The 12,994-nt window shown below is 39.7% G+C and overlaps 1 protein-coding gene across 4 annotated transcripts in view; it reads right to left on the bottom strand.

The window, feature by feature from the left end:
* Positions 1 to 1,298: 1,298 nt before the first annotated feature.
* PDCD4 (programmed cell death 4) overlaps positions 1,299 to 12,994 on the bottom strand; it is a 33,851-nt gene continuing 22,155 nt past the window's right edge. For 3 of the 4 annotated variants that reach the window (XM_039547732.1, XM_039547734.1, XM_039547733.1), the window contains 7 exons: positions 9,878 to 9,975; positions 7,891 to 8,005; positions 6,930 to 7,037; positions 5,720 to 5,830; positions 4,529 to 4,668; positions 3,919 to 4,026; positions 1,299 to 1,994 (listed from right to left, as the gene is read on the bottom strand). In XM_039547732.1, the coding sequence (XP_039403666.1) occupies positions 1,934 to 1,994; positions 3,919 to 4,026; positions 4,529 to 4,668; positions 5,720 to 5,830; positions 6,930 to 7,037; positions 7,891 to 8,005; positions 9,878 to 9,975 (741 nt within the window). In that variant the 3' untranslated portion in view covers positions 1,299 to 1,933. The remainder of the gene's footprint in view (positions 1,995 to 3,918; positions 4,027 to 4,528; positions 4,669 to 5,719; positions 5,831 to 6,929; positions 7,038 to 7,890; positions 8,006 to 9,877; positions 9,976 to 12,994) is intronic. The other variant, XM_039547735.1, reaches the window with a different exon arrangement.

Below are 12,994 nucleotides of genomic sequence, written 5' to 3'. Positions count from 1 at the left end.
AACTGTTGAACTGAGTTCAAGCTCTAGCCACAGCAGTTTTTTGAGAATGGTGTTGTGCAGATGTTGCTTTGCCCTCATTAGGCAGGAGGCATGTTTCATAACTTTTGCCCTAAAACCACAATTTCTAATGTTAGATTCTAATTTGTCAAAGATCTTAGTCTTGTCATCTTCCCCCTATTAAATTAATATTAACAAACAGCTAGGGTAATGTAATCATGTTTCATACTCAAACCTCTTTCTGAACAATGAGACTAAGGTGGGGAGGCAGGTGAAGGGAGCACATCTTTCAAGATCCCTGGGTCCTACACATGCCTATCACAACATGTGGTGTATCTCATCCAGTGCACTAAATGCCCAATGACGACTATGTGGGTGAAACCAGACAATTACTGTACTCTTGAATGCTTACTTCACCCACCCAGTCTCTTTAGCAGGTTTGGGGTAGTTAATACCAGTACAGCTACTCATTCCATTACTCTTATAAAGGAACAGGTGTATACATCAATACAGGGGCCCTGGATAATGTTTACTAGAACTGTAGGCTGCTGCTTTACTTATTACAAAATGGCATACAATATCAGTTCTAGGATAAAACTGTTATAGTGGGTGCTTCATATTGAAGAGTACCTTCTGCTTTGGAACACTTGCTCGTTAATGGTCTCTCAGACACCAGAATTTATAATTATCAGCCTTGTTATATTTAGGATCAAGAGCTGGTTATGGGCAGTCACCTTTGTTTTCTACACTGAGACAATAGCATATACTGTTAATACCATCTACATGTTTGAGCTTCCATTATACCCCTGTGAACCATATTAGTATCTAATGCCAAGGGTTGGTTTGTTGGGTATTTGTTTTTTTAAAATAACCCTTTTCTAAAGCAATTTTAAAAGAAGCGGTGAAAGAGTAAATATAAATCTGGAGAGGCTACTAGCTTCAAAAGCCTGAATAAATAGGATGTCAGGAGCTTAAACAAGTTAATTTTGGAAATGCAGACATAACTAAGGTAATTACTTTCATGGTAGCAAGTACGTACTGACATTTTGTGGTTAAAAAAACAAAACACAATCGCACAGTTAACACTGAGGAAAAGATGTGATTACATAAATTGTACCCATTTTCAGGGAAATCTTTGGTAAAATGTCCCTTTCAGTTTAGGTATTCATTAATCCTCTGCAAAATGCTATGCAAAAGGGTACTTTCTAGATATGTATTTTATTGGCACCTGGTTCAAAGATTATCTGCAGAGGACCTAAAGAGCTTTCCAAAACTGCTAATATAAAAACAAAGAAAGAGGATAGCTTTACAAAAATTTATTTTGTAATACATTCTACCAGAATTGTTCATTTTTTCCAGTTTTGTAGAGAAATAGATGTTCCAGCCACCTTTTACTGCACTGGTCTTTAAGACCAATCAGTGCATTCCCCTGGAAAAGACGAATACATCTTATGACCAATCCATTTTTTAGATTCTTTAAAGAAATAACCATTTTTCCTCCCAAAGCACAGCATTTCAACAGCAGCAGCCAAAATGAGGTTACAGCAGCTTAACTTGACCCCTCTATAATAAAGCTTTGTATAAACCAGTGATTTTACTACATAAACACTGTCCTTGAAGGAAAGGAGTGACAGTCAGACATCAATGCAGAACATGGAATGATTAGGTCATAAACATATGGCACTTACGAAAGGTTAGCTTATTTGAAGGCACCACCACTGAAATGTGGTTACTTGTTCTCTTCTACTATATGCCCAGAGAAAGGAATTTCCTTCCTGAATATAAATTTACAAAACTATTTCAGAAATGATTTGTACCAAAACAAGTGCTTTAAAAATATATATATATGAACTGTGCTAAGCAACTCTTACAATTTAGATAAAGAATATATTTTTTCCCTTTAAACATCTAAGGCTGCAAGAGTTGGTTTCTGCACTCAGTAGCTCTCTAGTTTAAGACGACCTCCATCTCCTTCACTTACAAAGCGCTTCCTTCCCCTGTAAGCAAAAAACAAAAATACAAGATTATAAATTTCACATTAGTGTCAATAGTCTTTCCTTATCTACCATAGCTTAGAGTGATCCCCTGCACCACTTTAAGGTCCTGGAAGTAACATGGAGGTGGCTGGTGATCAGCAATATTACCTGTCAAATTCTTGATCATCTGAAAAGGCCACATAATCAATCTGAATATTCTAGACAGAACACTATTTGTGTATTTATAATAGGCTTTTCAAAACTTGACTCAAGTTTCTTAACAGGCATAATACTTCTTTCTCCCTTTCTTAGAATTCCATACAGTGTTAGAACCTGAGAAAAGTGCTAGCTTGACAGCCAAGAAACTGCAGCTCTATTTAGCCAAAGAGCAGGAGTAGCACAAAGTCATGCAATGCATCCTTCCCTATGCTGCCCTGTCATTGGTCCTCAAACCCAAGTGGGAGGAATAATCTCTAGGACAAAGTTATAAACCTCTGCACATTTTATAGGGCATTCCAATTACAAAGCTCAAAGTGCTTTGCTAACCATCTGGGGAGGTGAGAGGTTTAATTAAAGGTTGCAAAAAGTTATTTTGATAGTGCTTCTACATACAGTCACTAGAACTGAAGTATAATGGAGCTTTATATTTTAAATGATGATGTAAAAAAAAAAAAAAAACTTATACCAGGGAATGTGTCAGTATAAAACCTAATGGATTTGACTCCTCAAAGAACAGAACAAGGGACAATTTTAGTCCCTAATTTATGGATATTGGCTCGCTCTGGGATGAGAATAAACTCATTAAAATTTTACAAACTGACTTTATTGCCATCAGGAAGATAATTTCTACATGAGAAACCTAATTTTCAGCAGATCAAATTAAAAAGACCTTTACAAAATACAGTATCTAACCTAACCCATAGTAACAATGACTTGTGAATAGGCAGCATAATTTGCAAAACTCATTTTTTTTAAAAAGCTAAAGAGAAGTACAGTGTTAAGAGCTCAATGTCCCAGAGTGCAAGAAATAAGGCATGGGGCCACCTACTGAACAATGAGGATAAAACAAAACATTGACTAGCTGCTCGTTACATGAGCATTATCTATTTCATGTCTTAACTGAGGCAGGGGTCCTGTGGAAAAAAAAATAGTAAACATTACCATGTAATAAAGACTGCATTATAATGCATATGTACAAGGGGCCAAATTAAGGTTGCACATTTCCTGGCATTTCCTAACTTTTATGTGCTTGATTTCACATCCTTAATAACCTTTTAATGTAGTTGTGTGTAAATTCCTAGGTTTTAAAAAAGAACACTTAAATTCCATCAGCAGGGCTGAAACCTTTAGATCCACCAAGAGCTTGGCCCCTTGAGCTAACGGAGTAACTGATTGCACTAGTAGGTTATCATCTGCATTACAAAGCTATTGGACGCTTTGTCACTGGGTTTCACAGATACTCTCTGACAGCACAGGAATGGCAAGACTCAGGAATTCTCAGTTTCCATTCCAATTTCTGAAAGGAAGTCTGATCAAGTGGGCATAGGCTCTTCTACCTCTGTTTCCTCCTCCCTCTCCCCCCCCCCGCCCATGTTTGACCCTTCTACCCATCTCCTCCAACCTCTCCCTACCCCAGTCCTGTCTCTTCCCCATTCCCCACAGCTCCACATTCCAGTCCCCTTGCCCAGCAGGTCCTATGCTTACCCCTCCAGACTCCCAGTCTTAGTCTCCTTGCCCAGCCAGTTCCAGTTCCTTCAACTCCCAGCTTCTCATCTGATCGGTCTCTCCCTGCAACCCTGGCCTCCAGTTGCTGCCCCTCCCTCATATTATTCATCCCTAACCTCCCTCCCCAGTTCATCACCCAATCTCAGTGTCATTGTTCCCCACCCCACCCCCAATTCCTTGTTCAAATCTTCACACAGTTATTTCCAGTACTCCTTCTAACCTTGCTCTCCTATCTGCATTCAAAAAATCAGGCAACTTCATCCTCCATGCTACCCAAAAGGGGGTGTTCCCTGCTCTCAGTTCAGGCATGGCCTGCAGCAGGCTGGAGCTGCAATTACAGGGAAAGTCCTGGAGTGGCGCATGCCAAGTGCAGATGGAATCTTTGGGGAATGTAGCTGTTAAAATCTAAGACGTATAAGAGCATGTATGAACTGCGTTTTCAAAGGCTTATAAATTGACCAAATTTGGGCAGATTTTCATAGGGATAGCAAAAGACACATTCCTGACACAACAGCAACCTCCTGCCAAATTTCAAATTCCTGGTCCAAAGCATGGGAGCTCTAAAGCTTTCTACAGAAAAAGTTGACACGATTTTTTAACATTGACCAAACAATGTATTATTTCCTAGGCTCATTCCCAGCAACTGCTCTACCCTTTTGGCTGATATTTTCCAAAAGAAGTCAGCCTCAGGCAGATACCCAGCATGGAAAGATACACTCTAAATTCTTAAAGTTTGGTAAAGTTCTAAGCAACTGAAGACAGGGTCTTATAATGGGAAATGTCAGGCAAATTTAATATACCAGCTCTTTTTATAATTATATTAAAAGTACCTTGAAGGACAGAGGTCTCTCAGTGGTTTGGAAATGATTCCTGCCTGAAAGCATTCCTCTACAAACCGCTCAAGCACAGAGTATGAATGTGGCACATCCAGGTTAATATCTGGGATTTCACGGTAAACTCGTTCATAACCCTGCAATATCAGAATTGGGTAATGAAGTCACATTTTGCTACAAGAAAGGTTACCCTTTTATACTCTGAGGGGATTATAATAATCCAAGTAATTTATTCATTTTTTAAAAGTATTAAACATAATTTCAAGGAATCTACACCACCTCATCTGCAACTTGGCACCACACTATAGAACACAGTATTACCTAGATGTATTTACTTACCCAGGTAGATGAACTAAATTTTAGGATTCCCAAAAATCAGAGGACCTGACTGACCAGGCTAACCTGCCTGTGCAGTATAGTCTCATGGGTAGTAACATCAGAGAGGGAGCAGTTTCTGGAGTTTTACTATTCCTCCGGTCATTAAGCATCTCCGTAACACACCAGCTTGGACAGCTGAATAATCTGTGCCCGACACAAATCACTTCCCCCCAGAGCAAGGGAAGCAGAGTAGATGGTAGGGAGGAGATGGAAACTAGACTGTGAAGGTGTCACAGAGTGGTTCCCAGCGTGTGGGACAACACAGCTATATGCGGTCACTTGTTCAGGGCTTATGGCAAAACCACAATTTAGTTCAGATATAGCTAAATGATTTTGTTTTTATACTCTAAGTCATTGTTTTTTTAAGTCAAGTAAATCTAAATAAGGCTACTTCAGTAATAATGGCTGGTCAAGATCCATAAAAACATCCCTATGTTATATTGCAACATTATGAAAGATTTAATTTTTTAGTAATTAAACTGCATAATTCAGTAAGACACCTCAAAGTTTCCTTGTTATTAGAAAATATTTTAAATTATTCTCAACTCTGCAGCTCCACAAGACAACACTGTTAAAGTTCCTTTGTACCCCCTTGAGACACAACATTTATTGCTATATCTTGGAAACATCAGCTATAGCCTATTTGTACAAGTCACTGGAGGGCCAACAGAACCATAGCAGTACAATTGATAACAATGGATCACCATCTATAGTTTAAGAGAAGGTGTAAAACAGGAATGATGTTTGAAAAACACACAACAATTTTTTGTGAATTACTATTCCAATTATATTTTGGAAAAATATACTTACTCTCTTCATTTGGTCCAGAGTAATAACAGTAGACATCCAGAGGGATTTCAACAAATCAAGCATCATTTTAAAGGTTGTTTCTCCAGTTGATTCTAAAACCATCACAATTGCCTAAAATAAAGCAAGAGGAAGTGTTTAACTAAAAGACAGTGCAAAAAGTACATTTGACAAGAAATGAAAAGTGAATGCCGCAAACAGAGTTGTAACATTTCCACATGGAGAAATGTGTATTTATCACATGCGCCTACAATGCTAGTATACTACAATGTAACAACAAAGCATGGGGTGGAAAAATTATTTGGGTAAGGATACGAAGCTTGACAACAAGGACGGTGTTACTATAGGTATACAGACCACCAGACAAGAGGAGAGAGAGAACAAAAAGCTTTCTGGACTATTTCTAGAGGTACTGTAAATCACATGACACTGTACTCGGGCATCAGTTAGCAGCAGTATGGAGGGCTCTACTTTCTGATGTCATGTATTTGCATCAAACAGACACCACAATGGAGAATTAAACTTTATACACATTTGAAGGGTGTAAACACCAAGACAAAGGAGCTTCTTGAGAATGAAGGAGCAACTTATAAAAAGGGAAACATTTAGGTTCCATATCAGCAAAAATGTACTGACAGAAGGCAGTATTAGGCTGTGGAATAGTCTCTCCTCCCTCTCTCAAGGCATTTAAAAATAGATTAGACAAAATACTAGGAAGTATACTACAGGGAGCAATCCTCCACTAGTGAAGGATTGACTGTATAACCTAACAGAAGTGGTAAAGACCTATTAAAAGAGCAATCTATCTGCTTGTAACCTGCGGTAATAAATAGCTCACAGCACTACCAACAACAAGAAAATCTAGGTTTAACAAAAACTAGAGCATGGGATTTTTCTTGCCATTATTCCACAGCAGACAACTGTGAAATGGCTCTTTCAGTACAAAATATCCAGTAACTGCCCCATTCATGCAATTAATACAGTTTAATTCTACATCTTCCTGAAGACACCAACAGTTTACCCAAGCACAAGTAGCATGCACTGTACTTCGAAAATTTAGACATCTGATAACATTAATATTTAGGAGCTGAACTTCAGAATTCAGTTACATGACTTACATGTCCACACTGAAATAAAAACCTAGAATCTGCTCATATTTATCCACAATTTAAAAAAAAGTTACAAAGGAAAAGGAGTCTGATTTCTGTCTTACTTCATATACAAGTTCATGGTGAAAATGAGGCACTTCTAGTTCCTGAAGGCAACGCTCAGCTTCTGATACATCTCCAGAAAGTAGATACTCCTTCAGCAACATATCAATCTATTGGATTTGTTAAAAAAATACTAGGTATAGTTTAAAATCTTAAAATTAATCTGATAAATCCCCTACTCAGCTGAGCAACAAACTAGTGACATGCATTTAAAATAAAAAAAAAAAAACAACACCTGTATCCCAAACTGCAACTAGTATTTTAATAAACACACATCTTAAATTGAGAAATTATGTCTAACTATACAGATAGTATGAAGCTGAACACTTATCCAGACACCATTTCAAAACAAGCCCATCATTAGAAATAATGTTTGATAAAATGCCCAAGGGCCACTCAAGCTTAATATGACCAAGATCAAACTCATTTTCTTTTCTCCAAATCTTCTCCCATTTTTTGTTACTTATGGTGGCACTATCATTGTCCAGCTAAGACAGGTTTGCAACCTCAAAGTCACAAACTCCTTCCTTTAAATGTTCTACTAATATCTGGAACGTATCCCAAGCTTGCTGCTGTTTCTTCCCCATCCTACCTGGAGTTTCTGAAAAAGCTACCCTCCAACCATGAGGCCAAAGGGAGACTAATCAAATACAATCATCCCTTCTGGATTTCTCAGGCTTCTTGTCTTCTATTAGTCTATCTTTTTAAGATCATAAACTCTTAATTGCAGGTCTTATCGTTAGGGTGGTCATTGTACAAAGCCAAGTACTAAACAAGCCTACAGAGGACAAACATCCTTTTCAGTCAGTCAATGTAATGGTCAACATCTTTAATTCATAATAAATACACATTTCAAAACAGCAGAATACAATTTAGGTGCAGGGTTAATGCATCTCTTTCCTCCCTCCCAGTCAATCTGCATGAGCTTTGACACACACGACAGGTTTTTTACAAATTAGCTACCTCTTTAACAAGATGTTTTACAGATTGCTGTCCACCACCAGATCCCCATACGCTGTCTATACGCTTTCCACCTTTTTTCATACTCAACAGCACAGTAGCTCGATCCAATGCAGCTCTATAAAGCAAAGGTTGTGTTACAAAATTATTTACATAAATTCACTACAGAGGAGGGAAGAAAGAACAAGGAGTTTCTCTTATGTCAAGACTTGATTCTGTGGGCCAGGCTATGTTCCAAATTTCTTCTTCTTTATCATCAAGTATCCTTCCCTTATTTGACACAAGAGGACAGAACATCTCATTCCTTTTACTCAGCTAGTAATAGCTTCCCACAATAAGTGACTAGGGAGATCCAACTCCAAGAAAAAAAATGTACCCCTTATTTCAAGGCAACCCAACAAATATACATAATCACAAATGCCATCCTCCTCAGATGATGTGCTCACACGTCATCACAGGTAGTTCAGAAGACACTATTCAGCAATGCAAGGTCCACACTGACAACTTGGAACTGACAGCCATCAGGTGAGCTTCCTGAAGATCTCTTCCCCACCAACTTCTCCCTTTAGCTACATTCTGATAGGGACAAACCACACAGTGGTGGCAGCCTATCTGAATTGTCAAGGCAGGACCTTAGACATTCCTCTACCCAGTGGAAAAAAAAGTGTGTTGGATTCCCTCTACGGTAAAATCTGGGATCTTTCAAGGCCCTGCATTTGCTTAGTAATCTAAGTCTCCAAACATGTGGCTAAACCTAAAGTGCCTTTACCTTGGAGAATGGTTACTCCCTTTGGGTTCAAAGAGTTCTGGAACTCCTGAGGTCTGGAGACAAAATGGTGCTTCAGCAGAGGAACATCAAACACAGAGTTTCTAAAAAGACAGGGGAACTAGAGAAGCTTGCCACCTCACTGAGAAGAAGTAGGAGGTATGAAAAATCCTAGATTCAGATTGGCTACCATATACCTGAACAAGGAGGAGTACTCAGCCATTTATTGAGGCTGATCGTAGTCATAGCATGGAAAACTGTACTCACTATTTGGAGTGGCTAGGTGAGGTGAGAAGTAAACTGACTCAGAAGTGCTAAATATATGGATATACTTAATTATTGGGACCAAAAAGTCCTTCAACCACAGTAAAAGGATTTGCATAATTGAATGACAAAGTTTTCACACTTGGGTGCCTAAAATTAGGTAACCTAAACAGTAGCCTAATTTTCAGGAGGTACCAAGTACCAACACCACTAACTGATGTCAATGGAAGCTATGGGTGCTCAACATCTCCAAAAACCAAGCCTGAAAGGTAAACACTGTACACAAAAACTGATGCATCCAAAATCTGAGGGTGTTTTTCAAACTCTCTACCTCCCCATCCATTGCACATAGGCTGCTCCTTCAAACAGTTTTGACTCTGAAACTGAGTCCTCATATCCACATGGGACAATATAAAGTCTCTGAATGTGAAGGACTGACACTCTCTGTGCAGCACTAAGCATGAAGCAAAAAGGGTTTGTTTGTTTATTTAACAAAATCCTTACGTTGCTTCTCCTGATGCTGTATTTACCTACTGGTCGTATACAGTCTTTTTCTAAAGCAAAATGCTCCCTAATAGTTTCTGATTTGATCAGAATTTTTCTTAAATATAAGTTAGTAAGCTCTTTTCAAGTGGCTGAGGAAAGGTTAAACTGTAAAAATTCAGTTTGCAAAAATGCTAGTCAAATTTAGTTTACTGCCCGAGTTAAACAGATTAAACTAAGATACTAAAGACTGAGTTTGCCAGAAGTGTTTAGTATCTCTTGGTTTAAAAGTCTGGGGCATTTTTTTTGTGACAGGCTTCCTTTGAGGGTTTTTGTTGTTGTTGTTCACTTGTTTTTAATACTAGAAGAGAGTGGCCACACCTACTTTATTTTAAAATTCCAAATTACTGGTTTGCTTGCTCAGGATTTAAAAAAAAACTGACCTATACACACTAACTACAAAGAGCAATCACTTACCGAGCCTGGACACAATCCACGGTGCCTTTGTAGCTGTCTATGTAAGTACTACATAAAATCCCATCTCCAACTGCTCTTGCAATAAACTGGCCCACTAACTGCAACAGAAGAGAAATATTTTTGAGACACTGAATTCCACATGATTTCTGAACAGACATTTTAACTTGCATAGTTATTCAGGCTTTGTTTTTAAAATGTGGAGGTTATTCACCTTGGGTAGTAGCCGGAATTATTCATCTATGGGTGCTCCACTTTGGGTGCACACAGCCCCCATGCGCCTTTGATCAGAGATTTTAGATAGCAGTGCCCATTTGACCTACTCATGAGCTTGTCATCCTCATGCCCCATACCAAGGATATACACAGCTGTGCAGGCAAGCCACCCTCAGCTCCTTCTCTACCATGAAGTCACACAAGATAAAACTTTGAAGCAAAGGGGAAGGAAAGCAAGTAGTTGAGTACCCATAGGGATACACATCTAGAAGAATTCCAGTTACTGCACAAGATGGGTAACTTCTTTCTTTGAATATTGGCCTATGGGGGCTTCACTTCAGGTGACTCCTGAGTGGTATCCCTTGAAGAAAGAGAAGGCTTTGGAGCTGGATCCAATACTGAAGAAAAGACTGCAGTGACAACAGCACCAACCAAGCTCAGAAGCTGAGATGAGAATGTGATTGGCTATACACTAATTCCATAGCTTTATTGCTTCAGCACAAGAAAGGGGATTTCATCCCTTCCTGATGATTTAGGTAGAACGTTCAGGCTACATTGTCTCAGGATTTTGACAGATTGTATCCATTTTCCTCCTTTAATCAGAAGCCAGGCATTTCTGACTTCCCATAATTCCAGGAGGTTGATGTGAAAAGACTTCGGGGGGGAGGGATAGCTCAGTGGTTTGAGCATTGGTATGCTAAACCCAGGGTTGTGAGAGTTCAATCCTTGAGGGGGCCGCCTAGGGATCTGGGGCAAAAAAAATCAGTATTTGGTCCTGCTAGTGAAAGCAGGGGGCTGGACTTGATGACCTTTCAAGGTCCCTTCCAGTTCTAGGAGATAGCCTATCTCCATTAATTTATTTAGACTCGAGGCAACCATTTGTTTTGGATGGTGTGCCCCCACCCCCTCAGCAGAGCTCCCCAACCCACAACTGGTGCATCCAAAATTACAGTAAATGGTAGGTAGAGAGTGGGTAAAGGAACTCCTGCATGGATTTTGGATGTGTCCTTCCATCAAGTGAGTCTAGCACCCAACCAGGGACAGACACCAACTTGCCTAGACCATGTTTACTGGGGATATAAACAGTTCTGGAGCAACCTGGACACAGCAAAGATGTACTGGCATGTTGTGTGACAAAAGTATAATCTGCCTCCAACTGCTGGGTCATTTGGCAATTTGTTGCAGTTGGTATGGGGGGTTATTTCGAATTTTGGCAATAAGTCTTGTCAGTGTCCTAAGTCTCTCCACAAGGCGGCATGCTCTGAATGCTATGGCATCCAAAGAAGGTCCTATGAAATCTGCTGAAGTATAGTTAGAATGGATTTTTCTGTATCATTCTGAGGTTCTAGGTTGCAGAATAGGGACATGGCTGTCTGTATTGCAGAGAGAACTTCGATGCATGACCAGAACTTGAACAGCCAATTGTCAAGGTAGAGGAAGATTCTTATTCTTCTTCACTGACAAAGGTGAACAGCTATTACTATCAGGACTTTCGAAATATCCTGGAGGGCAGATGAGAAGCTGAAGCAAAGCACTCTATACTAGAAACTTTTTATAAGAGGAGTGAATGGCAACGTGAAAAGTATGTGCCCTGGAGGTCGAGGCTGTAAAACAATCTCTGGAATCTAACAACAAAAATATATTTGTGAGAGAGTTACCATTCTGAATTTCTGTAATTTCATGAAGGTGTTTGGAAGTCAAGATCTAATATTGGTCTCCATCCCGTCTTCCTTTTTGGGACCAGAAATTACTTGGAGTAAAACCTCTTCCCTCTGTGGCAAGTTCCATGGCTCCTATGCATAAAAGGGAGGTGGTCTGTCTCAGCAACTGTTTGTGAAAAGAGTCCCAGAGGAGGGACAGGGAAATGGATTGAGTAACCCGAGGTTATACCTCCAAAACCCATTTATCAGATGTAATTTGCTCCCATGCAGATAGTTTCTCCGGTTTTCAATCTCCAAATTGAGGGAAGCAGGTAGTATGTTGTAGCTGAAGAATCTCAAGATGGAGATGTTCTGAACCCTCCACCATGCCACCAAATTTGAGGTTTCAATGATGACACAAGGCTGGGTGATAAAGGTAATAGGTAATAATTGGAGATCTACTAATCTCCTAGAACTGGGCAGGCCAATGCTCAAACCACTGAGCTATCCCTCCCCCCGTGGGGGGGCCTCTTCTTTTGATATCTTGGTCTCTTAGGCAGTTTGGCTAGTCTATGAAAACTGAAGAATTGGACCAGATGGGATTTCTGTCATTTGGGCTCTGCTAAATTTTCTTTTATCTGCAGTTGTATATAAACCTGTGTGTGGCCCTTGAATCCAATAAAGGTGTGCAAGGATTAGTCAATGGACTCACTCAAGTGTCAGTCCATCAAAGAGAAGGTCTTCTACAGTAAACTGAACCTCCTTAGGCAACCCCGACAGCTGCAGCCAAGATGCTTGACATGACAACAGCAGTTGAGATGGAACAAGCTGCAGTGTCAACTGAATGTAGGGAAGTTTGCAAGACAGTCCGCACTGAGAGATGACCCTCAGTTATGGTAGCCTAGAACTGTTCCCAGTGTTCTGAAGATGATAATTTATTTTAAAAAAGCATTGAATTGTGCTCATATAGTTTGCCAGCAGAGACTGATAATTCTCTTTTCTAAACTGGAGAATTGCAGAGGGAGGACACACCCAAAGAGGTAGAGGAGCTTCTGGTCTTTACTGAACAGTGTAGACTTAGTAGGATGTTGTCTGCCATGCTCAACAACAACCTTCATAACTCTGTTTAGTTGTGAGGAGGGTATGAGAATAAAAAAAGTCCAAAATGGTCGATCCTGATAGTGACTGAAGCTCTTTTGGCACCGGGGGTGGTATCTAGGCCTGGATCCAAGGCTGGTTAGAGGCAATATTCCATCACGAGGAGC

The sequence above is a fragment of the Mauremys reevesii genome, linkage group 7 (assembly GCF_016161935.1).
Source record: "Mauremys reevesii isolate NIE-2019 linkage group 7, ASM1616193v1, whole genome shotgun sequence".
NCBI lineage: Eukaryota > Metazoa > Chordata > Testudines > Geoemydidae > Mauremys > Mauremys reevesii.
Note: the sequence above shows the minus strand (reverse complement) of the source record. Positions and strands in the feature narration are given on the sequence as shown.